This window comes from Notamacropus eugenii, chromosome 3, assembly GCF_028372415.1.
Source record: "Notamacropus eugenii isolate mMacEug1 chromosome 3, mMacEug1.pri_v2, whole genome shotgun sequence".
Lineage (NCBI taxonomy): Eukaryota > Metazoa > Chordata > Mammalia > Diprotodontia > Macropodidae > Notamacropus > Notamacropus eugenii.
In genome coordinates this window covers 153,260,211-153,279,308 of record NC_092874.1, presented here as the reverse complement: position 1 = coordinate 153,279,308, position 19,098 = coordinate 153,260,211, and the positions used below count along the sequence as shown (strand labels likewise).

The following is a 19,098-nucleotide window of genomic DNA, read 5'->3' as shown; positions in this document are numbered from 1 at the left end:
TTGTTAACTCATAACTATGGACCTCAATCTTTCCAGTAATTACAGTAATCCCCTCAGGGATGGTTAAACTTGTTACCTTCTTTAACTTGCAGTACTTTCAAGCCAGTATTAAATGATTCGGCATCAGAAACTGATATGATTTTGTCAGTGGAAATGGCATTACAGAAAAAATTGCTTTACCACTGTGTCCTAAGGATCGTGGAACCTTCCAGTATAACGTGCAATTGCACCCTTCCCTGTGTTTGTCTTCTCCATTAGAACACGTACTCCTTTAGGGCAGGAGCTTTCTTACGTAGTGTTTGTGTCCTCCATGCTTAGCACAGTGCTGTGCATATAGTGCATCATAAGCACTTCATTCATGCCTTTAGCCATGTTCTGTGAAACTTGATGCTTAGCGGGTATTTTTTGTTTGTTTGTTTTGGTGCTATGCTGTTTTAATTCTTTTTCTGTCTCTTCAGTGATGTCCTCTGGAGATATTGAAGTATACAGGGATATTTGCTCCTGTTTGCCTTCTATTAATAGCAAATTTTCTTCTTTTTTCACTGAAGTTTTAATTTCTCCCCCAATACACACATTACATGCCTGCACACATGCACACATACCATATACACACACCCCTTTTCTTCCCTCTATGCCATACCTACTATCTACAGCTTCTCTGTCATGGTGACTCTCATCATGTCCTTAAATAGAGCTTAAAATTGCCAAATAGTCTTTGTACAATTAAATATCCGTTGTGTTTGAGCATGAAGAAGGTGATTTTGCCCCTCTTCCATAAAATAAAATGCGTGGTCTTTGTAGCTGTTTTCATTGAGCTTTTTATATTACTTCCAGCTTCCTTGTGGGTATAAGCTATTTGTTATGGCTAAAATCACTGAAAGTCTGATTGCAGATGACATATTTATAAATTTAACTCTTGCAATTAAATGCTTTGATGATTAGACAAAAAAAGTCTAAATTGCTGGATTTTGTTTGTTCGAATTATAATCCCCAAAGCAAATAAACTTTTACAAATTGTCTTTCAGAGTAAAAAATTGCATATTCAAACAAAAGGAGGCAAAGTGATCTGCCTGGGAACTATTCTTGGAAATATAGACATTCATGCATCAGAAAAAAGTGTAAGCAAAAATAAGACTTTTCTTTTTTAGAAGTTTGAATTTAATGTGAAGTTGGTCATCACAAAATAAGTGTTTCAGAATTCACAGCACATTTCCTTTTAAAAACATTTTATTGTTGGTTCCTAAAATACTTGGTCAGACCTCAGCATTATGAACATTGATTATTTCACATCTGTTAACGAAATATTTAATTGAAGTTACTTTTAAGAAAGAAAAAAAACCATGTTTACTAATGAGATTTAAAATGTGCCTACATTACATTCCATACAGTGAAAACTTGAATTAAGTATTTTTGAATCTGAGAGCAGCAGCATGGTAGGAAGAAAGTATGCTAGACTTATAGTCAAGGCAGACGGACCTGAGTTCATATTCTGTCTATAACACTTCCTGAGTGACCATGGATTAGCTTAAACTCTTTGAGCTGCAGTTTCTTCATCTCTAAAATGGGTTTAACATTACATACAGTACCTGCCTCAAAGGGTTGCTGTATCAGATGAGATAATGTATGTGAAACACCTTGTAAACCTTGCCACACTCCATAAGGTAGAGTTGCTATTACTATTTTAATATGTTATTTGAGTTCCTGTCTCAGTGCTTCTTGGTGCTAATGTGTGCACACATGGTAGAAATCCTCCCAAACTGCGAAAGTTTTCACTATTGGCCCAGGGATGGAGTATGTGATCTGAGGACCAGCTTTGCTGGCTTTGTAGAGGCACTTTTCCAAAAAGTTGTGTACCAGCTGATCCAGTTTTTTGACTGCAACAAATCATTAAACCATCTACTAAGGTGGAAAGGGGCTGCAATCTGCATTAGTAAAAGGATTGCTCTAAGAGGTGAAAGCATGTGCATCTTTGTAGTAAAGTGTCACTAAAAACTAATTTGACTCCAAATCTGAAGTTTCACTCTTTTTGGCTGGTCATGGATTAATACCAACACCAATAGCTGACACTTACATAGCACTAAGTGATTAAACCAAAAATTTCTATGTCCCTTATTTCACTTGAGCCTAGCAACAACTCAGTGTTCTAGGTCAAATGATCAAGAAAATAGAAGATTCATCACTGTCTCCAGACTCCTTTAGCCTTCCAGCACGCCAAAAAAACAATTCTGTGTCAAACGTAGAAAAAGCACAGCTGATCATAGAAGAGAGAAAAGAGAACCCCCAAATGTAAAATCCTTGTGAATTAACACCAGGGAATTTTAACCCTTAAAGCACTCAGTATTCATACCCCTCTCGCCAGCTTCTCTGCTTGCCTGGCCCAAGGCAAGTACACAAACCACCTTGCAAGCTTGTGCCTTTATGTCCATCTTGGGAATCCCCTCCTCTTCCTATTGCAGAGTCTCTGCATGAAACTGAGCATTCCTCCCTCTGCCAAATCCATATAGAGCTGAGGAGGAAGGCAGTGGGTTAAAAATATGCTGCCTTCTGACTGGGGCCCAGTCCTAGGCTAGGAACCTAAAAGGCTACAGAGAATTTGCCCAGAAACACCCTCTTCACCCTCCTTCCATCTTGAAAAAAGCAGTAGACACTTTTATCTCTGCTGGAAAACTAAAGTAGGTCCAGGGGAAGAATTGGGGTTAGAGGTTGGGCAAGGGACTTTGCCTGAAAGAAGGGGCACTGAAACCCAGCTGAGACCAGTCTACAGGACATAGTTCTACAAACCCTAGATCCCCTAAAGCAAGTAGGCTGAGGTAACCCGTTCCAAGCCCAAACCTACCAGCAAAGGGGGAGGGGCCAGAAAATGAGTGATGGAGGAATACAAAAAATCCATTTATTTCAAGAGAAAAAACTCTCAATAAAAGCACAAAGCACAAACAAATCAACAGGGAGGGTCCTAAAACCAAATGGTAAAATTAATAATAAATCCTCCAAGAGAGCATAGTTCTCTTTAAAAATATTTTAAAACAAAGGAAAATGAACTAGTGCCTGATAAAATACAGAATCCTGTGGACTCAAGACAGCATAGAATAACAGGGAACCCCATAATATATCAAAATTGAAATGAATTACACAAAAGAAAAAATTAGGAATGAATATAGACCAGAACTTATAGTTTTCTATGCAAAATTTTAAAACTCAGCTTAATAGGAAAAAAAAAAAAAGATTGCACTCTTTAATGGAGAGTTGGTAATTAAAGGAAAGATTAATAAATCTGGAACAGAAATACTGAAACATAGTTAAATCTGGCAAAAGTCAACCTTGAAAGAACTCATGAATTATATGTAAACCAGAAAAATAGACAGAAGACAAGATGAACAGAAACAACTTTAGGCTCGTAGTTTTCCCAGAAGAACTTGACAAAAAACCCTGAATATCATAGCATATAATAATTTAAGAAAATGAATTCTGTGAGGTACTATTAATATCAGCTTCATTTTATAGATCAGGAAGGTGAAATTCAGAGAAGTTAATTCTGAGTTATCACTGAATTTTGTATGATCCCATGGTCACACAACTGGTAAATGTCAGAAGGGGGGCCAAAATCCAGGTCTTTCTGGCTCACCTTCAGTATCACCATGTAATTTACTTTAAAAGTGGAGGTGAAAATATGATTTACTTACAACAGAACATTAAATGTGTTGAGGATGAATATGCTAATCAGGGTATTAAGTATTAGGTAATTAAGTATTAAGTAATATAAGTATTAAGTATATTCAACAAAATATTTGTTGAATGACTAGTGAATAAATTTTGCATTATAGGCAATTTTTGAAGTATGACATTATAACTTTGTTACTTTAATATTTTCCACCAGATGGCACTAAATGATAACATTTCTAGAAAGTTGTTTCCTTTATTTAAGTATCATCAGTAATTTCTCATTGTTACTTTATAAATGACATTGACATTGAATAGTTTGACAGCAGGATATAATTTTAGAGGTAGAAATCTGCAATAAAAGTTGTTTAATATATTTTTAAATTAGGTTTGAGTCTATAGATTTTGGTCACATTATACCATTTTTGTTTTCTAATATTGCCAAGAATCTTTTGATACAAATTTGAGAAGTGACATGGTTAATTCTCTGTAGATTATTGGTAGCAAATTTTATCTTTAAATTTTTGTTGGAATGATTAATCAACGTATCGTTACCTCTTTTACATTTTATTTATATGTATATATGTATATATACATGTATTTTATATGAAATACATGTATATAGCATACATAAAATAATGTAACCTCTTACAGTATTATTTTTAAAAAATCTTTTGTGAATGTATAAGCTGTTTGAACTAATATACTTATCTCTTTGGACTGCAGTTCTTAACCTAGGGTCTGTGAATTTTTTTTAATGTTTTGTTAACTGTATTTAATATAATTTCCTTTGTAATATATTCTATCTTATTTAGAATCATTTAAAACATGATTCTGAAAGCTGTGCTTAGACTTCAGTGACCTGCTAAAGTGGTCTCTGACACACAAAAAAGGGTAATAATGTCTGTTTTAGGGTGATAGATTGAGAACGGATCTTAATAAAATCCAGTAGCTTAGAAGCCATGCAATCCAGCACATTCATTTTACAGAACAGGACACCGATACCCAGAGAGGTTGTGTTTTTAAGCTAACGGGTGTGAAAATGTCCCACAGAACTCGTTTAGTATCCCCTGGCAGTTTTTGTTAAGCTAGTACATAAGTATTACTTCCTAGATTAATGTCTTTGACAAGAGTGAAATAAAAATTTCTGAGCCACCTATCAGTCAGACATTTATTAAGTACCTGCTCTGTGCTAGGTGGTGTGCCAAGGAACAAGAGGCATTCTCATGGTGGAGATAACCCAGAACCAACTGTATACAGAAAAACTACACACAGGATGAATCGATAGAGGAAAGTCTCTAGAATTAATAGGGTTGGGAAAGGCTTCTTCCAGAATGTGAGCTTTGAGCTGGGACTTGAAGGGAGCCTGAGACGCCAAGAGGCAGAGATGAAGAGGGGGGAAGAGCATTTCCAGCATGGGGACAGCAGTGAAAATGCCCAGAGTTGGGGAGATGGAGGATCTTCTGAGGAACAAGAAAACTAGTGGCACTGGATCTGCAAGGATGTGGTGATAAGGCGGAGAGTAAGGTGCAGGAAGGTTGGAAAGGTGAGGGAGGGGTGGGTTACAAAGAGCTTTAAATGCCAAATTGGATTTTATATTTAATCCTGGTAGTGATAGGGAGGTACTGGAATTTAACAAGTTGGGGGTAGAAGTTTACAGAGTCAGAACTGCATTTTGGGAAGAGACTTGAGGCAAGGAGACTAACCACTAGGCTATTGAGGTAGGCTAGGTATGAGGTAATCAAGATATGCATCAGGCCTCTCAGATAAGAGAAGCGGTGTCATGTATGGGGAGATATCGGAAAGGTAACAGCAGCAGGATTTGGTAACAGATGGATGGTGGGGTGGGGGATAAGAGTGAAGAGTAAGGATGATGCGATTGTGAGCCTGGGTGACTGGGAGAATGATAGTACCCTAAATAGTAATAGGAGAGTTAGGCAGAGGGGAGGGCTTTTGGGGAAAGATAATATTCAGATTTTTTTAAGTAGTATTTTATTTTTTTCCACCAATTACATGTCACTTTTATAAGATTTTGAGTTCCAAATTTTTTCCCTCCCTCCCTTCCCTTCTTTTAAGAATGGTAGGCAATTTCATATAGGTTATACGTATGCTGTCATGTAAAATATATTTCCATCCATATTAGAGTTGTGAAAGAAGAAACAGATGAAAAGGAAAAAAAACATGAAAAAAATATAAAGTAAAAATAATATGCTTTGATCTTCATTCAGAATCCATCAGTTTTTTCAGCCATTCCTCAACTGATGGGCATTCCCTTGGTTTTCAATATTTTGCCACCACTGAAAAGGATGCTATAAATATTTTTGCATGTAGATGATCTCTTTGAGATACAGGCTTAGTAGTAATATTGCTGGATCTTCAGAAGGGTTGGATCAGTTCACAGCTCTATCAACAATACATTAGTGTTCTTATAAATTTGATTCGGTTCTCTATATATTTGAGAAATGAGGTTTTTATCACAGACTCTTGCTGTAAAGATTATTCCCCAGCTTTCTGCTTTCCTTCTAATCTTGGTTGCATTGGTTTTGTTTGTACAAAAACTTTTTATTTTAATATAATCAAAATTCAGTTTTAGATATATTGCATTTAAGATATTTAGAAGACATTCATTTTGAGATGTTGAATAGGAAATTGGAGATATGAGACTGGAAATCAGTAGAGAGGGCAAGGCTGAAGAAGTGCATTTGAAAATCATCAGCTTAGAAATAATTGAATCTATGGGAGCTGATGAGATTATGAAATAAAATAAAGATAGAGGGAAAAGAGAAGTGGGTCCAGGATGGAACTCTGTGAGATGCTCACATTTAGCAGGTGTAACTTGAATGAAGTCTCTAGCAAAGGAGACTGAGATGGAGCAGTCAGATAGGTAGGAGAACCAGGAGAGTAGAGTGTCTTGAAAACCTAGGAGAAAGTATCAAGGAGAAGAGGGTGATCAGTAATGCCAGAGGCTGCAGAGAAGTCAAGAAGTATGAGGATTGAGAAAAACCCATTAGATTCTTAGTGACTTTGGAGAAAACAGTTTTGGTTGAATAATCAGGTTAGAAGAGAACAGGTCATTAGACTTGGCAGTTAAGAGATTGTTAGTAACTTTAGGAGGGAAATCTGGATATCTTTGCTACTCCTTTTGAATCATTTCTTCATGTTATTTTATATGTTATTTTCAGATTATGAAACATAACCAAATGTAAGAATCAAAGTTCATGCAAAAACCCAGCCTGAACTATTCTTGGATTGTTTTAAGTTACCGATTGCATCTAAGTGGTTGAGCTAGAATCAACTGTATACCTTTGTTGTTTCTTTGGCCTATTTTCTTTTTCCCCATCTTTTTTCATCGTAGCTTTTGTGTCATCCAAAATAATTTTTTGTATATATATTTGTAATAGAACTGAGTTTTTTTATTTAAATGGAGTCATATATAGTATGTGTAACATTTTAAAAAATATGTTCAAATTTGGTTTTTTTCAGGATACACAAAAATGTATAAAATAAATCTCTTTATCACAGTGCCCAGTGCTTAGCACAGATTCTTGCAGATAGTGAAAATTTAATGTTTGCTGATTGTACTAGATTTACCTTGTGAGCAAAAAAAAGCTTTAAATATTTTTTCTGAAGCAAAAGACTCTTAAGATACTGTATATAATACATGTTTGAAGTTTCACAAAGTGATTTTTAAAAATTATATCTAATTTAATTTTCCTGTGAAGTAGATATGGGTAAAATTATATCATTCTCATTCTACAGATGAAGAAACTGAGTAAAAAACATGATTTGTCCAATTTCACAATGAATCAATCACATAGCTACCAAGTAGTTTTAAGACTGATTTCTTTTTCTGGTCTTCTAAACAAAAGATTGCATTCAATTTGACAATTCATTTAAACACCAATTAAACACCTACTGTGTACTTCCAACAAATGGCTTAGTTTCCATTACATTTTATATATATTAAAAATATTAAACACTTTTCAGTTTCTGTTCTCACACTAAAAAGGAATATGTTATTTCCAAGCTTCTTTCAACAGGAGATAGTTCTTAATCTTTTGTTTTAGACAGCATTCTGCCCATTCTCAAACAGATATTTCTGTTAGCATTCAGCTTGAACTATTATTTCATCTAATGGATAGGTAAGAGAAATTAAAAGCATCGTTGTACTATAAACTATGTTTTGTTTTTTAGTTTTGTATATCAGTTAAAGTATCTACAAGAGGGTCCTGTAGTCTGTTGACAATGCAGACTATATTTCCTACAAGATGATTTATTGAAGGGAATTATTAAGATAAAACTGTGTGGAAAAAATGCAGTTTAATTGTTTTATTTTCTTTAGGACTTTTTTGTAGCTTTCTAGAGAACAAAATAGTGTTTTATAAACAAAGTCAGCCCTTCATCATTTTTTCCAAATAATAATTAGAAAGTATGATGACAGAATTGGTTAGTCATTGACTAGAATACTGGACTGGAAATTCGAACGAATGCTCCTGTGTTAGCCTGTGCCTTAGAGCAGGATTCTTAACCTGGGGTGTGTGATTTTTGTTTTAATATTTTGATAACCACTTCAGTGTAATTGGCATTTGTAACTAAACCAAGCATAATGCATTCAGCTAAATAGGATTTACTTAAACTTCATAATAAGTAGAATTTCACAGTTATACAAAAATGTTCTTTATTCTAATCAAATGAAACTTGTCCTTGTGACCACTGACAAACTTTAAATATAATGGGTTTTACAGAACTAATTGTCACATTTTTGATTTAACAGAAACAATTAGGAAGTTCTTGATTCTGAATTGTTGTCAAAAGTTAACACTGAGTTAGATTAATTTTTTTTTCCTTAGAAAGAGAAGCAGGCCAAAAACATAACACATCCTCTAAATGAGCAAATAGACTCATTAGGAAGTACACTGATTTCTTCTTTCCAGAGTGATTTTTAGTCAGGGATTATAGTTCAATCTGTGGTCTGTGATTTTTGTTAAAGAATAATCTCTCCTAACTCAAAATGACAACCCTGAGACACTATAAAATTATGAAGTGCCTTCCAGATCATCAAAGAAAATGCCTTTGGAATTGTCTTAGTACTAAGTGTATCTAATTTTTATGCAAATTGCTAAACCATCCTTGATAGCTCTTTGCTAACCAACTGTTTACTTTGGCAGCATAGAACATTCTTCTACAATGCTGACTAGTATGGATTTTACGATGCTGGGAATAGCTTATTCTGTGGGATAACTTCTTTGTTTTGTAGTATGTGACTTTTTTGGTTGTTGTAATTTCTGAATTTAGTATTTGCAGAATCATAGTGTCATTGATTCAGGACTAGAATTGACTTTAATAGAGATCATCTAACCTAACATGCTCACTTCAATGAAGTGAAGTGGACTTGCCCAAATCCCACAAGTAGCAGATTTGGAATTCACACTGAGGGCTTCTCATGTCAAATTCACAAGGTATTTGTTCTCAACAACACTATCAGCATCATCAGTGAATTTTAAAGTTTAATTTTAATTATTTCCTAGTGGATATTAGGTGACTGTAGTCCTATTTATTCAAAAGAATAAATACCAGAAAAAATAGCTGAGAACTCAGAGATGACTATTTCAAGGCTCTCTAGAATTGGCTTTTATGATTCTCCAAGTCACCAGCGATATCTGTTACTTTTATTACATATAAGGTGAAGTTTTCAGAGAGCGCTTCATGCCACCACTTCAGGATCCCAGTTGGTTCCTCTGTCCATACCTTTGCTGCTCATAGAAGCACTTTATCATACCAAAACAGTAGAAGTTCACATTTACGTAGTACTTAAAGTTTATAAAGCATTTTGCTCATGAAACAGTCCTGGGAGCTAGAGAATCCCGCAGTTATCCTGTCCACATCGCAACTTTCGGGTCAGCATAAGAAATCAAATGGGAATTTTTGAGGAGTTCTGTGGAAGCTGCAGACAATGCATGAAGGACAGCAGATGACACAGAAAATGTTTAGACGTGGAAATGCATTAAATATATGTATAGTATTGTATAATATCAATCCAAATTTTGCAATAAGACCCATTAAAAAAAAAAAAAGAAAAAATTCTTTGGTACAAAGGGAGAGCCAAAAAATCTTACTCAAATTTTCCCCATTGCATGGTTAGCATGCCCTTAACCCCAGTGATGTGGAAGGGATTACTATAGTCATTGGCCCAAGGACATGGCCACTGCATTTCAGAATAGAAACTTGAACTAAAGCAGTCTGAATCAAAATCTCTGGTTTGTTTCATCCTGTCACACTGACAACCACAGAAAAAACATTTGAGTTAAGGAAGAATTTAAGAAAGATACCATCTAAAAATTCTTGGGTATATTAGTGTTTTTAAATTTGTTTTATAATTAAGAGATTGTGTAGCATAGATGGAGAGGGGCTCCTGTGTGCTGGCTATGGCACTCTAGACAAATCTCCTCATTTCTAACCAGGCAGACATTTAAGACTATAAAGTGTGGAGTGACTGCTTATCTGCTTTGACTTGAAGGGATCCTTTCATTGAGAGTTCCATGTGCCATTGAAATTATAGTCCAGGTTCCACCCTTAACTCCCCCACCCCCAACTCCCTTAGAGATACAATTTTTATGTCATTGATTTATGGGTGGCAAGTTTTTATGAAGTTCCTAGTTAATTCAGTAGGTGCTATGATGGCTTTTAAAAAAATCACTCTTTGGTTTGATAATCAACTGATTTTAGTAATTTTTTTTTAATAGACTGTGACTGTAGATAAACTACAAGGGAGTTCTGTTAACATATCTACTGAAGATGGTTTGCTGAAAGCCAAGTATCTGTATACAGAGTCATCATCTCTGTCTTCTACTGCTGGGGATATTACATTGGGAAGTATCCATGGTAAGATGAAAGTGTCAAGAAACATTGCAGTCTTCTTAGTTCAGCATACACGAGTTATTTTTCCTCACATAAGGTAGACTTTTCTTTTAGAGAGATAGAACTCGTCACAAGAAAACATAACATCTGAACAAACAAAAAACCAGAAAACTTTGTGGCAGGAAACTGCCACAAATCAAAGCAATTATATATTGACAAGAAGCTGATATTGTTAGATATGAAACTCGATATTTTTCTCTTTGCTGAAAATATTACCTATTTTACCTATTTTTTTTTACCTATTTCTTTCAGTATTTCCAAGAATTATAAACTTCAAGGAAAAATTGAAGCATATGGGGAAAAAATTGAGAGCTTTATAAAAAAGGGAGAGGCAGAATACCTTTTGAAATAAATAAGGGTTTTAAACAGCTGCTTATATTTTTGTAGAAAATCCAATGGTTAAACTATTTAATAAGACTTGGATGAGATCTGGTCGATGACTTTCAGAGATACTATATTTGTTCAACATATTTTTTCTCTGTTTTTACTGGCATCATATACTTAAAGGACCCTGCCAATTTCTGCTTTCACTGGGTAGGTGGCATTTGGTTTCTTCCCAAAACATTTTTCTAAAAAAAAACCAACCAGAAATATGATTAACTTGGGCATCTTTTATGTTATTGGAAGGGGAAGAAAGAGGGAGGCATGTGATATTCAGTGTCCCTGATCATACCTTGACCCCTTTTATAGCGTTTTAACAGTTAAATCAAAGATTAGTGAAATATTATAGACTTTCTGCTAATAGATATGAATGAAAATTATTTATTTTTGAGAAACCCTGGTACATCCATTATTTGTTCCTTGCTAAGGCTTTTTTCTTGAAAAGCATACTGTCTTGTTTTTGCCACAGGAATAATCACCCATTTCCCTTTTATAGTAAATTGAAAATTTGTATTTTTATATGGCAAAAACCAAGATTTGAAAATTGAACAGTAATTAATAAATTAAGAAAGTAAAAATGATACTTACTAATCATCTTATGCATCAGAGAACAGCAATTATTAGCTAAAGAAAGTATAAACAATATTTGCTAGTTACTTTATGCATTATTGAACATTAATTGATGGCATTTCTTTATTTGGAGGTGCCCTGTGTCTTTAGCATATCATATGAATCAGACCAGAGCACAAGCTTCTAGGGAAAAAAATCCACAACAACAACAAAAAAATATGAACAAATATGCTGAGCATAATTAATTCCTTCTCTCAAACACCAAATAGTGATATTCTAACTTAATAGCGTTAAGATAATTTAGACATTTCTCTATCCAAGATTATATCTTCTGTCAGAAAGAACATGAAAACAAACTATTTTTTTAAACGAATACTTTAGTTATATCATCATGCTTTTAAAAAGTTAAATTGTGCATGAAATAATTGTAGAATTTTTAGCATTGCATATTTTTACAATGACTTATTTTCTAAAAAAAAAAAAAAGATTTTTGTTACATTTGGAATGCATTTAGTTATGATTGTAGTGGAAAAACAATTCATGATAAACAAATTGGAGGTTCCAGTAATCAGATATTGCTTAAAATAGGGCAAGAAAATAATAAAATATTAAAAATTTTGTTTAAGGTTTGTTTTCTTTCATATCCAGATGTATGTTAGACTTTTTTCTCATGTCTGTTTTTCTCTAATGCAAATAAGTTTTAGCTGTGAACAAGTTTTTGTAGTATTTTTGTTACTGTGTATACCTTTTCAATACTGAAAGAGATGCAATACTGTAAAAAAGTTACTTTCTTACTGAATTTATAATGAATTGCCATCATTACCCTGAAGCACAAGAGCTTTTAACAGAGTATGTGGGAAAGTTCTCAGACTTTTGATTATTTAACTGAAGTAGAATACTAAAGAAGAAAAGTTTTAGTCGCATTTATAAATAATTTTTCATGTTTTCTTATAAAGCTTATTTTGCATGATATAGTGGAAAAAAAGGTAGACTATGAATCAGGATATTTGTTAAGGAAGTGCTTAGAGTAGATGACTTTCAAGAATTTTTTTCCCCTCTCTGATTTTGTTTGATTCTAGTACTTCAACTGGACATACACTCCAGGCAGTCCCTGACTTATTCATATCACACTTCCTATAAATAACAAGTGTGATGCAGTCAGGAGCCGCACCTCCCCCCTCCCTCCATGCTGGAATTTTTTTTCTTTGTTCTCTCCCATTCTTCCAGAATATCACCATAGGTAATGTCCCGGTCTTCTCTGGGAATTTATCTGAATGATGTCTATTTCTCAGATCAACCATGAAACACATGAATTAATGAACTATCAACTAGGTTTCTCCTATGCTTTCCAAATGTATTTTGTTTCTATAGTCCACTAAATTCAGAGCATGCAGTAAATAGCTTTTATTACTACAAGCTCAATCTTTCTAGCAAACATCAGGTAACTACTAAAAACATCAAATATGGGATAAAGGTCTAATCAAAATTCATTCTCAAATTTGAATCATTTTCATCTCAATCAAATGGGAGAAAAGTTTGGTCATTGTCTTAAAAATCCATATGATGCATGTGCATTTATATATATATATATGTATGTATATATCCATATACAAACGTGTGTATCTGTATCTATAGCATGCTATTCTGGTTTTGCTGGACTCATTTTATATCATTTCATGTATTCATGTTCTTTGTATTTTTCATATTTGTCATTTTTCTGGAGTCATCTACCATTCATTAGACATATAATTAGACATTTTTACATTTTTTGTTGCTATAGTAAATTAGCTACAATTTTTTCCAAAGGTACTTTTTTCTTCTTAGTGATATCTTTAGGATAGTATTTTAGCAATAGGATTGGTGGGACAAACATATTGTTTCCTAGTCCACTTCTTTTTAATTTAAAGATACTGCTTTACATCAGTGGCGATAGTATTTCTGTATTAACCAAGGTGTCTTCCCTTTAATGTTTAATATTTCTTGTTTTAGAACAAGGAAAAGTTACAATAAAGACACAGGTGACTTTTAAAGTACACCTATGAAGATAGTCCATTAAAAAAAAGTTTCTGAGGGAGGAGCCAAGATGGTGGAGTAGAAAGATACACATATGCTAGCTCTCAACCCGCCACCTAGAAAATACCTGTAAAGAAGAACTCCCAACAAATTCTAGAGCAGCAGAAGCCACAGAACAACAGAGTGGAAGAGATTTCTGTTCCAGAGAGACCTGAAAAACTGACCCGAAAGGTCTGTAGAGCACTGGACCTGGGGCAGAGCCCAGCCCTGCCTTGGCCACGTGGCACCAGGCAGGGGGAGCAGATCCAAGCAGGCTTCAGGGACAGAATCTCCAGCAGCCATGCAGGTCCCTCCACCCATAGGTGTCAAAGGTCAGTGAGAGGGTCTTTTCAGCTCGCCCAAGAGGGGAATGGGGTGTCCCCATAACTCAGGCCCCCTTAGGAGGCAGCAGCAGACAAGGGCTTCCAAAGCAGGCAGGAGCCCAGATCCATTGTTGAAAGTCTCCACATAAACCCCCTGAGGGAACCTAGCCCATGAGGCATCCCTGCCCCCACCTGAGCACCTGAACTTAATCTCACACTGAATAGCAGCCCTGCCCCCTCCCTTGCCCTGAGGCTAGGAAGCAGCATTTGAATCTCAGACCCCAATTGCTGGCTGGGCGGATCTGGAGGTGAGGTGGGTGTGGAGAGGACACTCAGAAGTCAAGTAACTGGCTGGGAAAATGCCCAGAAAAGGGGGGAAAAAATAAGACCATAGAAGGTTACTTTCTTGGTGAACAGATATCTCCTCCCTTCCTTTCTGATGAGGAAGAACAATGCTTACCATCAGGGAAAGACATAGAATTCAAGGCTTCTGTATCCCAAACATCCAAAATAAATATTCAATGGGCTCAGGCCACGGAAGAGCTAAAAAAGGATTTTGAAAATCAAGTTAGAGAGGTGGAGGAAAAACTGGGAAGAGAAATGAGAGAGATGCAAGAAAAGCATGAAAAGCAGGTCAACACCTTGCTGAAGGAGACCCAAAAAATGCTGAAGAAAATAACACCTTGAAAAATAGGTTAACTCAATTGGCAAAAGAGGTTCAAAAAGCCAATGAGGAGAAGAATGCTTTCAAAAGCAGAATTAGCCAGATGGGAAAGGAGGTTCAAAAGCTCATTGAAGAAAATAGTTCTTTCAAAATTAGAATGGAACAGATGGAGGCTAATGACTTTATAAGAAACCAAGAAATCACAAAACAAAACCAAAAGAATGAAAAAATGGAAGATAATGTGAAATATCTCATTGGAAAAACAACTGACCTGGAAAATAGATCCAGGAGAGACAATTTAAAAATTATGGGACTACCTGAAAGCCATGATCAAAAAAAGAGCCTAGACATCATCTTTCATGAACTTATCAAGGAAAACTGCCCTGATATTCTAGAACCAGAGGGCAAAATAAGTATTCAAGGAATCTACTGATCACCTCCTGAAAGAGATCCAGAAAGAGAAACTCCTAGGAACATTGTAGCCAAATTCCAGAGTTCCCTGGTCAAGGAGAAAATATTGCAAGCAGCTAGAAAGAAACAATTCAAGTATTGTGGAAATACAATCAGGATAACACAAGATCTAGCAGCTTCTACATTAAGGGATCGAAGGACATGGAATATGATGTTCCAGAAGTCAAAAGAACTAGGACTAAAACCAAGAATCACCTACCCAGCAAAACTGACTGTAATACTTCAGGGGGAAAAATGGTCTTTCAATGAAATTGGGGACTTTGAAGCATTCTTGATGAAAAGACCAGAGCTGAAAAGAAAATTTGACTTTCAAACACAAGAATGAAGACAAGCATGAAAAGGTAAACAGCAAAGAGAAGTCATAAGAGACTTACTAAAGTTGAACTGTTTACATTCCTACATGGAAAGACAATATTTGTAACTCTTGAAACTTTTCAGTATCTGGGTAGTGGGTGGGATTACATACACACACACACACAGATAGAGAGCACAGGGTGAGTTGAATAGGATGGGATCATATCTTAAAAAATGAAATTAAACAGTGAGAGAAATATATTGGGAGGAGAAAGGGAGAAATGGAATGGGGCAAATTATCTCTCATAAAAGAGATAAGCGGAAGCAAAGAAGATGGCGAAGTAGAAAGACACACATACACATAGCTCCGAACACACAAACCACAGAACGGCTAGAGGGGGCCAAGCCAGGGCGAATTCTGTACCCAGAGACCACGGAGTATTGGAGCAAGGGAGATTCCTGCTCCGGAGAGACCTGCGGACCTCTCGCGGGGGGTCCTTCGCTCCGCAGACTGGGCGCCGGGACGGGGACCGGAGTGCGGCCCTGCCGCGGCCGCAACACTGAGGGGAAGAGATCCGAGAGGGCTACGGGGACGGGATCTCCAGCGGCCACGCGGGTCCCCCCACCCACAGAGGGACCTGCAAACCTCTCGCAAAAGGTCCGTTGCGCTGCAGATGCTGAGCCCAGCCCGGACCTGCGGCGGCGGCGGCAGCCACGGATCCGAGAGGCACAGATCTGAGAGGGCTCCGGAGGCGGGATCTTCAGTGGCGGCACGGGCCCCTCCACCAACAGGTGACTGACGGGGGTGGGTGAGAGAGTCTCTTTGGCGGGTTGAGAGGGGAGTGGGGTGCCCCCAAGGCTCGGGCCCCCCCGGGAGGTGGGGGCTGAGAGGCGGCTGCGGACGGGGGCTCCCCAAACGGGCAGGAGCCTAGATCCATTGTGGAAGGTCTGTGCATAAACCCCCAGAGGGAACTATGCCTGAGAGGCGGCCCTGCCCCTGACCACCTGAACTTAATCCTCACACTGAATAGCAGCCCTGCCCCTGCCAAAAATCCTAAGGCGGGAAGCAGCATTTGAATCTCAGTCCCCAAATGCTGGCTGGGAGGACCAGGAGGCGAGGTGGGTGTGAGGAGAACATTCAGAGGTCAGGCCACTGCTTGGAGAAAATGCCAAGAAAAGGGAAAAGAAATAAAACAATTGACGGGTACTTTACCGGAGAAAAGACACTTCCTCCCTTCCTTTCTGATGGGGAGGAACAATGCTTGCCATCAGACAAAGACACAGAAATCGAGGATTCTGTGTCCCAGCCCACCCAATGGGCTCGGGCCATGGAAGAGCTCAAGAGGAATTTTGAAAATCAAGTTAGAGAGGTGGAGGAAAGACTGGGAAGGGAAATGAGAGGGATGAGGGAGAAGCATGAAAAGCAGATCAGCTCCCTGCTAAAGGAGAACCAAAAAAATCTTGAAGAAATTGGCACCTTGAGAACTAGCCTAACTCAGCTGGCAAGGGAGGTGCAAGGGGCCAATGAGGAGAAGAATGCTTTCAAAAGCAGAATTAACCAAATGGAAAAGGAGATTCAAAAGCTCACTGAAGAAAATAGATCTTTCAAAACTGGAATGGTACGGATGGACGCTAAGGACTTTTCGAGAAAGACAGATATCTCAGAACATACCGCGCAGATTCGAAAAATGGAAGATAATGTGAAATATCTTATTGGAAAAACAACTGACCTGGAAAATAGAATCAGGAGAGACGATGTAAAAATTCTGGGACTACCTGAAAACCATGATCAAAAGAAGAGCCTAGACATCATCTTCCATGAAATTATCAAGGAAAACTGCCCTGAGATTCTAGAACCAGAAGGCAAAATAAATATTCAAGGAATCCGCAGAACACCGCATGAAAGAGATCCAAAAAGAGAAACTCCTAGGAACATTGTGGCCAAATTCCAGAATTCCCAGGTGAAAGAGAAAATATTGCAAGCAGCTAGAAAGAAACAATTCAAGTATTGTGGAAATACAATCAGGATAGCACAAGATCTGGCACCCTCTACATTGAGGGATAGAAGGGAATGGAATAAGATATTCCAGAAGTCAAAGGAACTAGGACTGAAGCCAAGAATCACCTACCCAGCAAAACTGAGTATAATACTTCAGGAGAAAAAATGGTCTTTCAATGAAATAGAAGACTTTAAAATTTTCCTGATGAAAAGACCAGAGCTGGAAAGAAAATTTGACTTTCTAACACAAGAATGAAGAGAACCATGAAAAGGCGAACAGCAAAGAGAAATCATAAGGGACTTACTAAAGTTGAACTGTTTACATTCCTACATGGAAAGACAATATTTGTAACTCTTGAAACATTTCAGTATCTGGGCACTGGGTGGGAGTACACACACACACACATGCACACACGCACACATACATAGAGACAGAGTGCACAGAGTGAATTGAAGAGGATGGGATCATATCTTAAAAAAAAGAAATCAAGCAGTGAGAGAGAAATATTGGGAGGAGAAAGGGAGAAGTTATATGGGGCAAATTATCTCTCATAAAAGAGGCAAGCAAAAGACTTATTAGTGGTGGGATAAAGAGGGGAGGCAAGAGAAAAACATGAGGTCTACTCTCATCACATTCCACTAAAGGAAAGAATATAATGCACACTCATTTTGATAGGAAAACCTATCTCATAATACAGGAGAGTGGGGAACAGGGGCACAAGCAGGATGGGGGGGAGGATAGAGGAGAGGGCATGGGGAGGAGAATGCAATAGGAGGTCGACACTCATGGGGAGGGAAAGGACCATAAGAAAATAGAAGTAATGGGGGACAGGATAGGATGGAGGGAAATATAATTAGTCCTATACAACACAACTAGTATGGAAATCATTTGCAAAACTAAACAGATATGGCCTATATTGAATTGCCTGTCTTTCAAGGGGAAGGGGTGGAGAGGGAGGGAGCTAAGGAGGTTAGAACTCAAAGTGTTAGGACCAAATGTAATGTTCTTACCACTGGGTAACAAGAAATACAGGTTAAGGGGTCAAGAAAGCTATCTGGTCCTACAGGACAAAAGAGAAGACGGAGACAAGGGCAGGGAGGGAGGATAGAGGAGAGAGCAGATAGGTCACAGGGTCAATTAGAAAGCTCGGGTTTGGGGGGGGAGAGGGGAGAAAAGGGGAGAAAATTTGTAACCCAAAATTGTGTGAAAATAAATGTTAAAAATTAATAAAAAAAAAAAAGAGATAAGCAAAAGACTTTTTAGTGGAGGGAAAAAGAGGGGAGGTGAGAAAAAAACATGAAGTTTACTCTCATCACATTCCACTAAAGGAAGGAATAAAATGCATACTCATTTTGGTATGAAAACCTATCTTACAGTACAGGAAAGTGGGGGATAAGGGGTTAAGCAGGGTGGGGGGGATGGAAGGGAGGGCAATGGGAGGAGGGAGCAATTTGAAGTCAACACTCCTGGGGAGGGACAGGATCAAAAGAGAGAATAGAAGCAATGGGGGCAGGATAGGATGGAGGGAGATATAGTTAGTCTTACACAAAAGACTATTATGGAAGTCATTTGCAAAACTACACAGATATGGCCTATGTTGAATTGCTTGCCTTCCAAATGGAATGGGTGTGGAGGGAGGGATGAAGAGAAGTTGGAACTCAAAGTTTTAGGAACCACTGTCGAGTTCTGTTCTTGCTTCTAGGAAATAAGAAATACAGGTAAAGGGGTACAGAAAGTTATCTGGCCCTACAGGACAAAAGAGAAGATG

At 37.3% G+C, this 19,098-nt stretch overlaps 1 protein-coding gene across 4 annotated transcripts in view; it reads left to right on the top strand.

The window, feature by feature from the left end:
- FAM185A (family with sequence similarity 185 member A) overlaps positions 1–19,098 on the top strand; it is a 97,890-nt gene that overhangs the window by 10,358 nt on the left and 68,434 nt on the right. For all 4 annotated transcript variants that reach the window (XM_072653169.1, XM_072653167.1, XM_072653166.1 and 1 more), the window contains exons 3-4: positions 1,026–1,118; positions 10,401–10,539. In XM_072653169.1, coding sequence (XP_072509270.1) covers positions 1,026–1,118; positions 10,401–10,539 — 232 coding nt within the window. The remainder of the gene's footprint in view (positions 1–1,025; positions 1,119–10,400; positions 10,540–19,098) is intronic.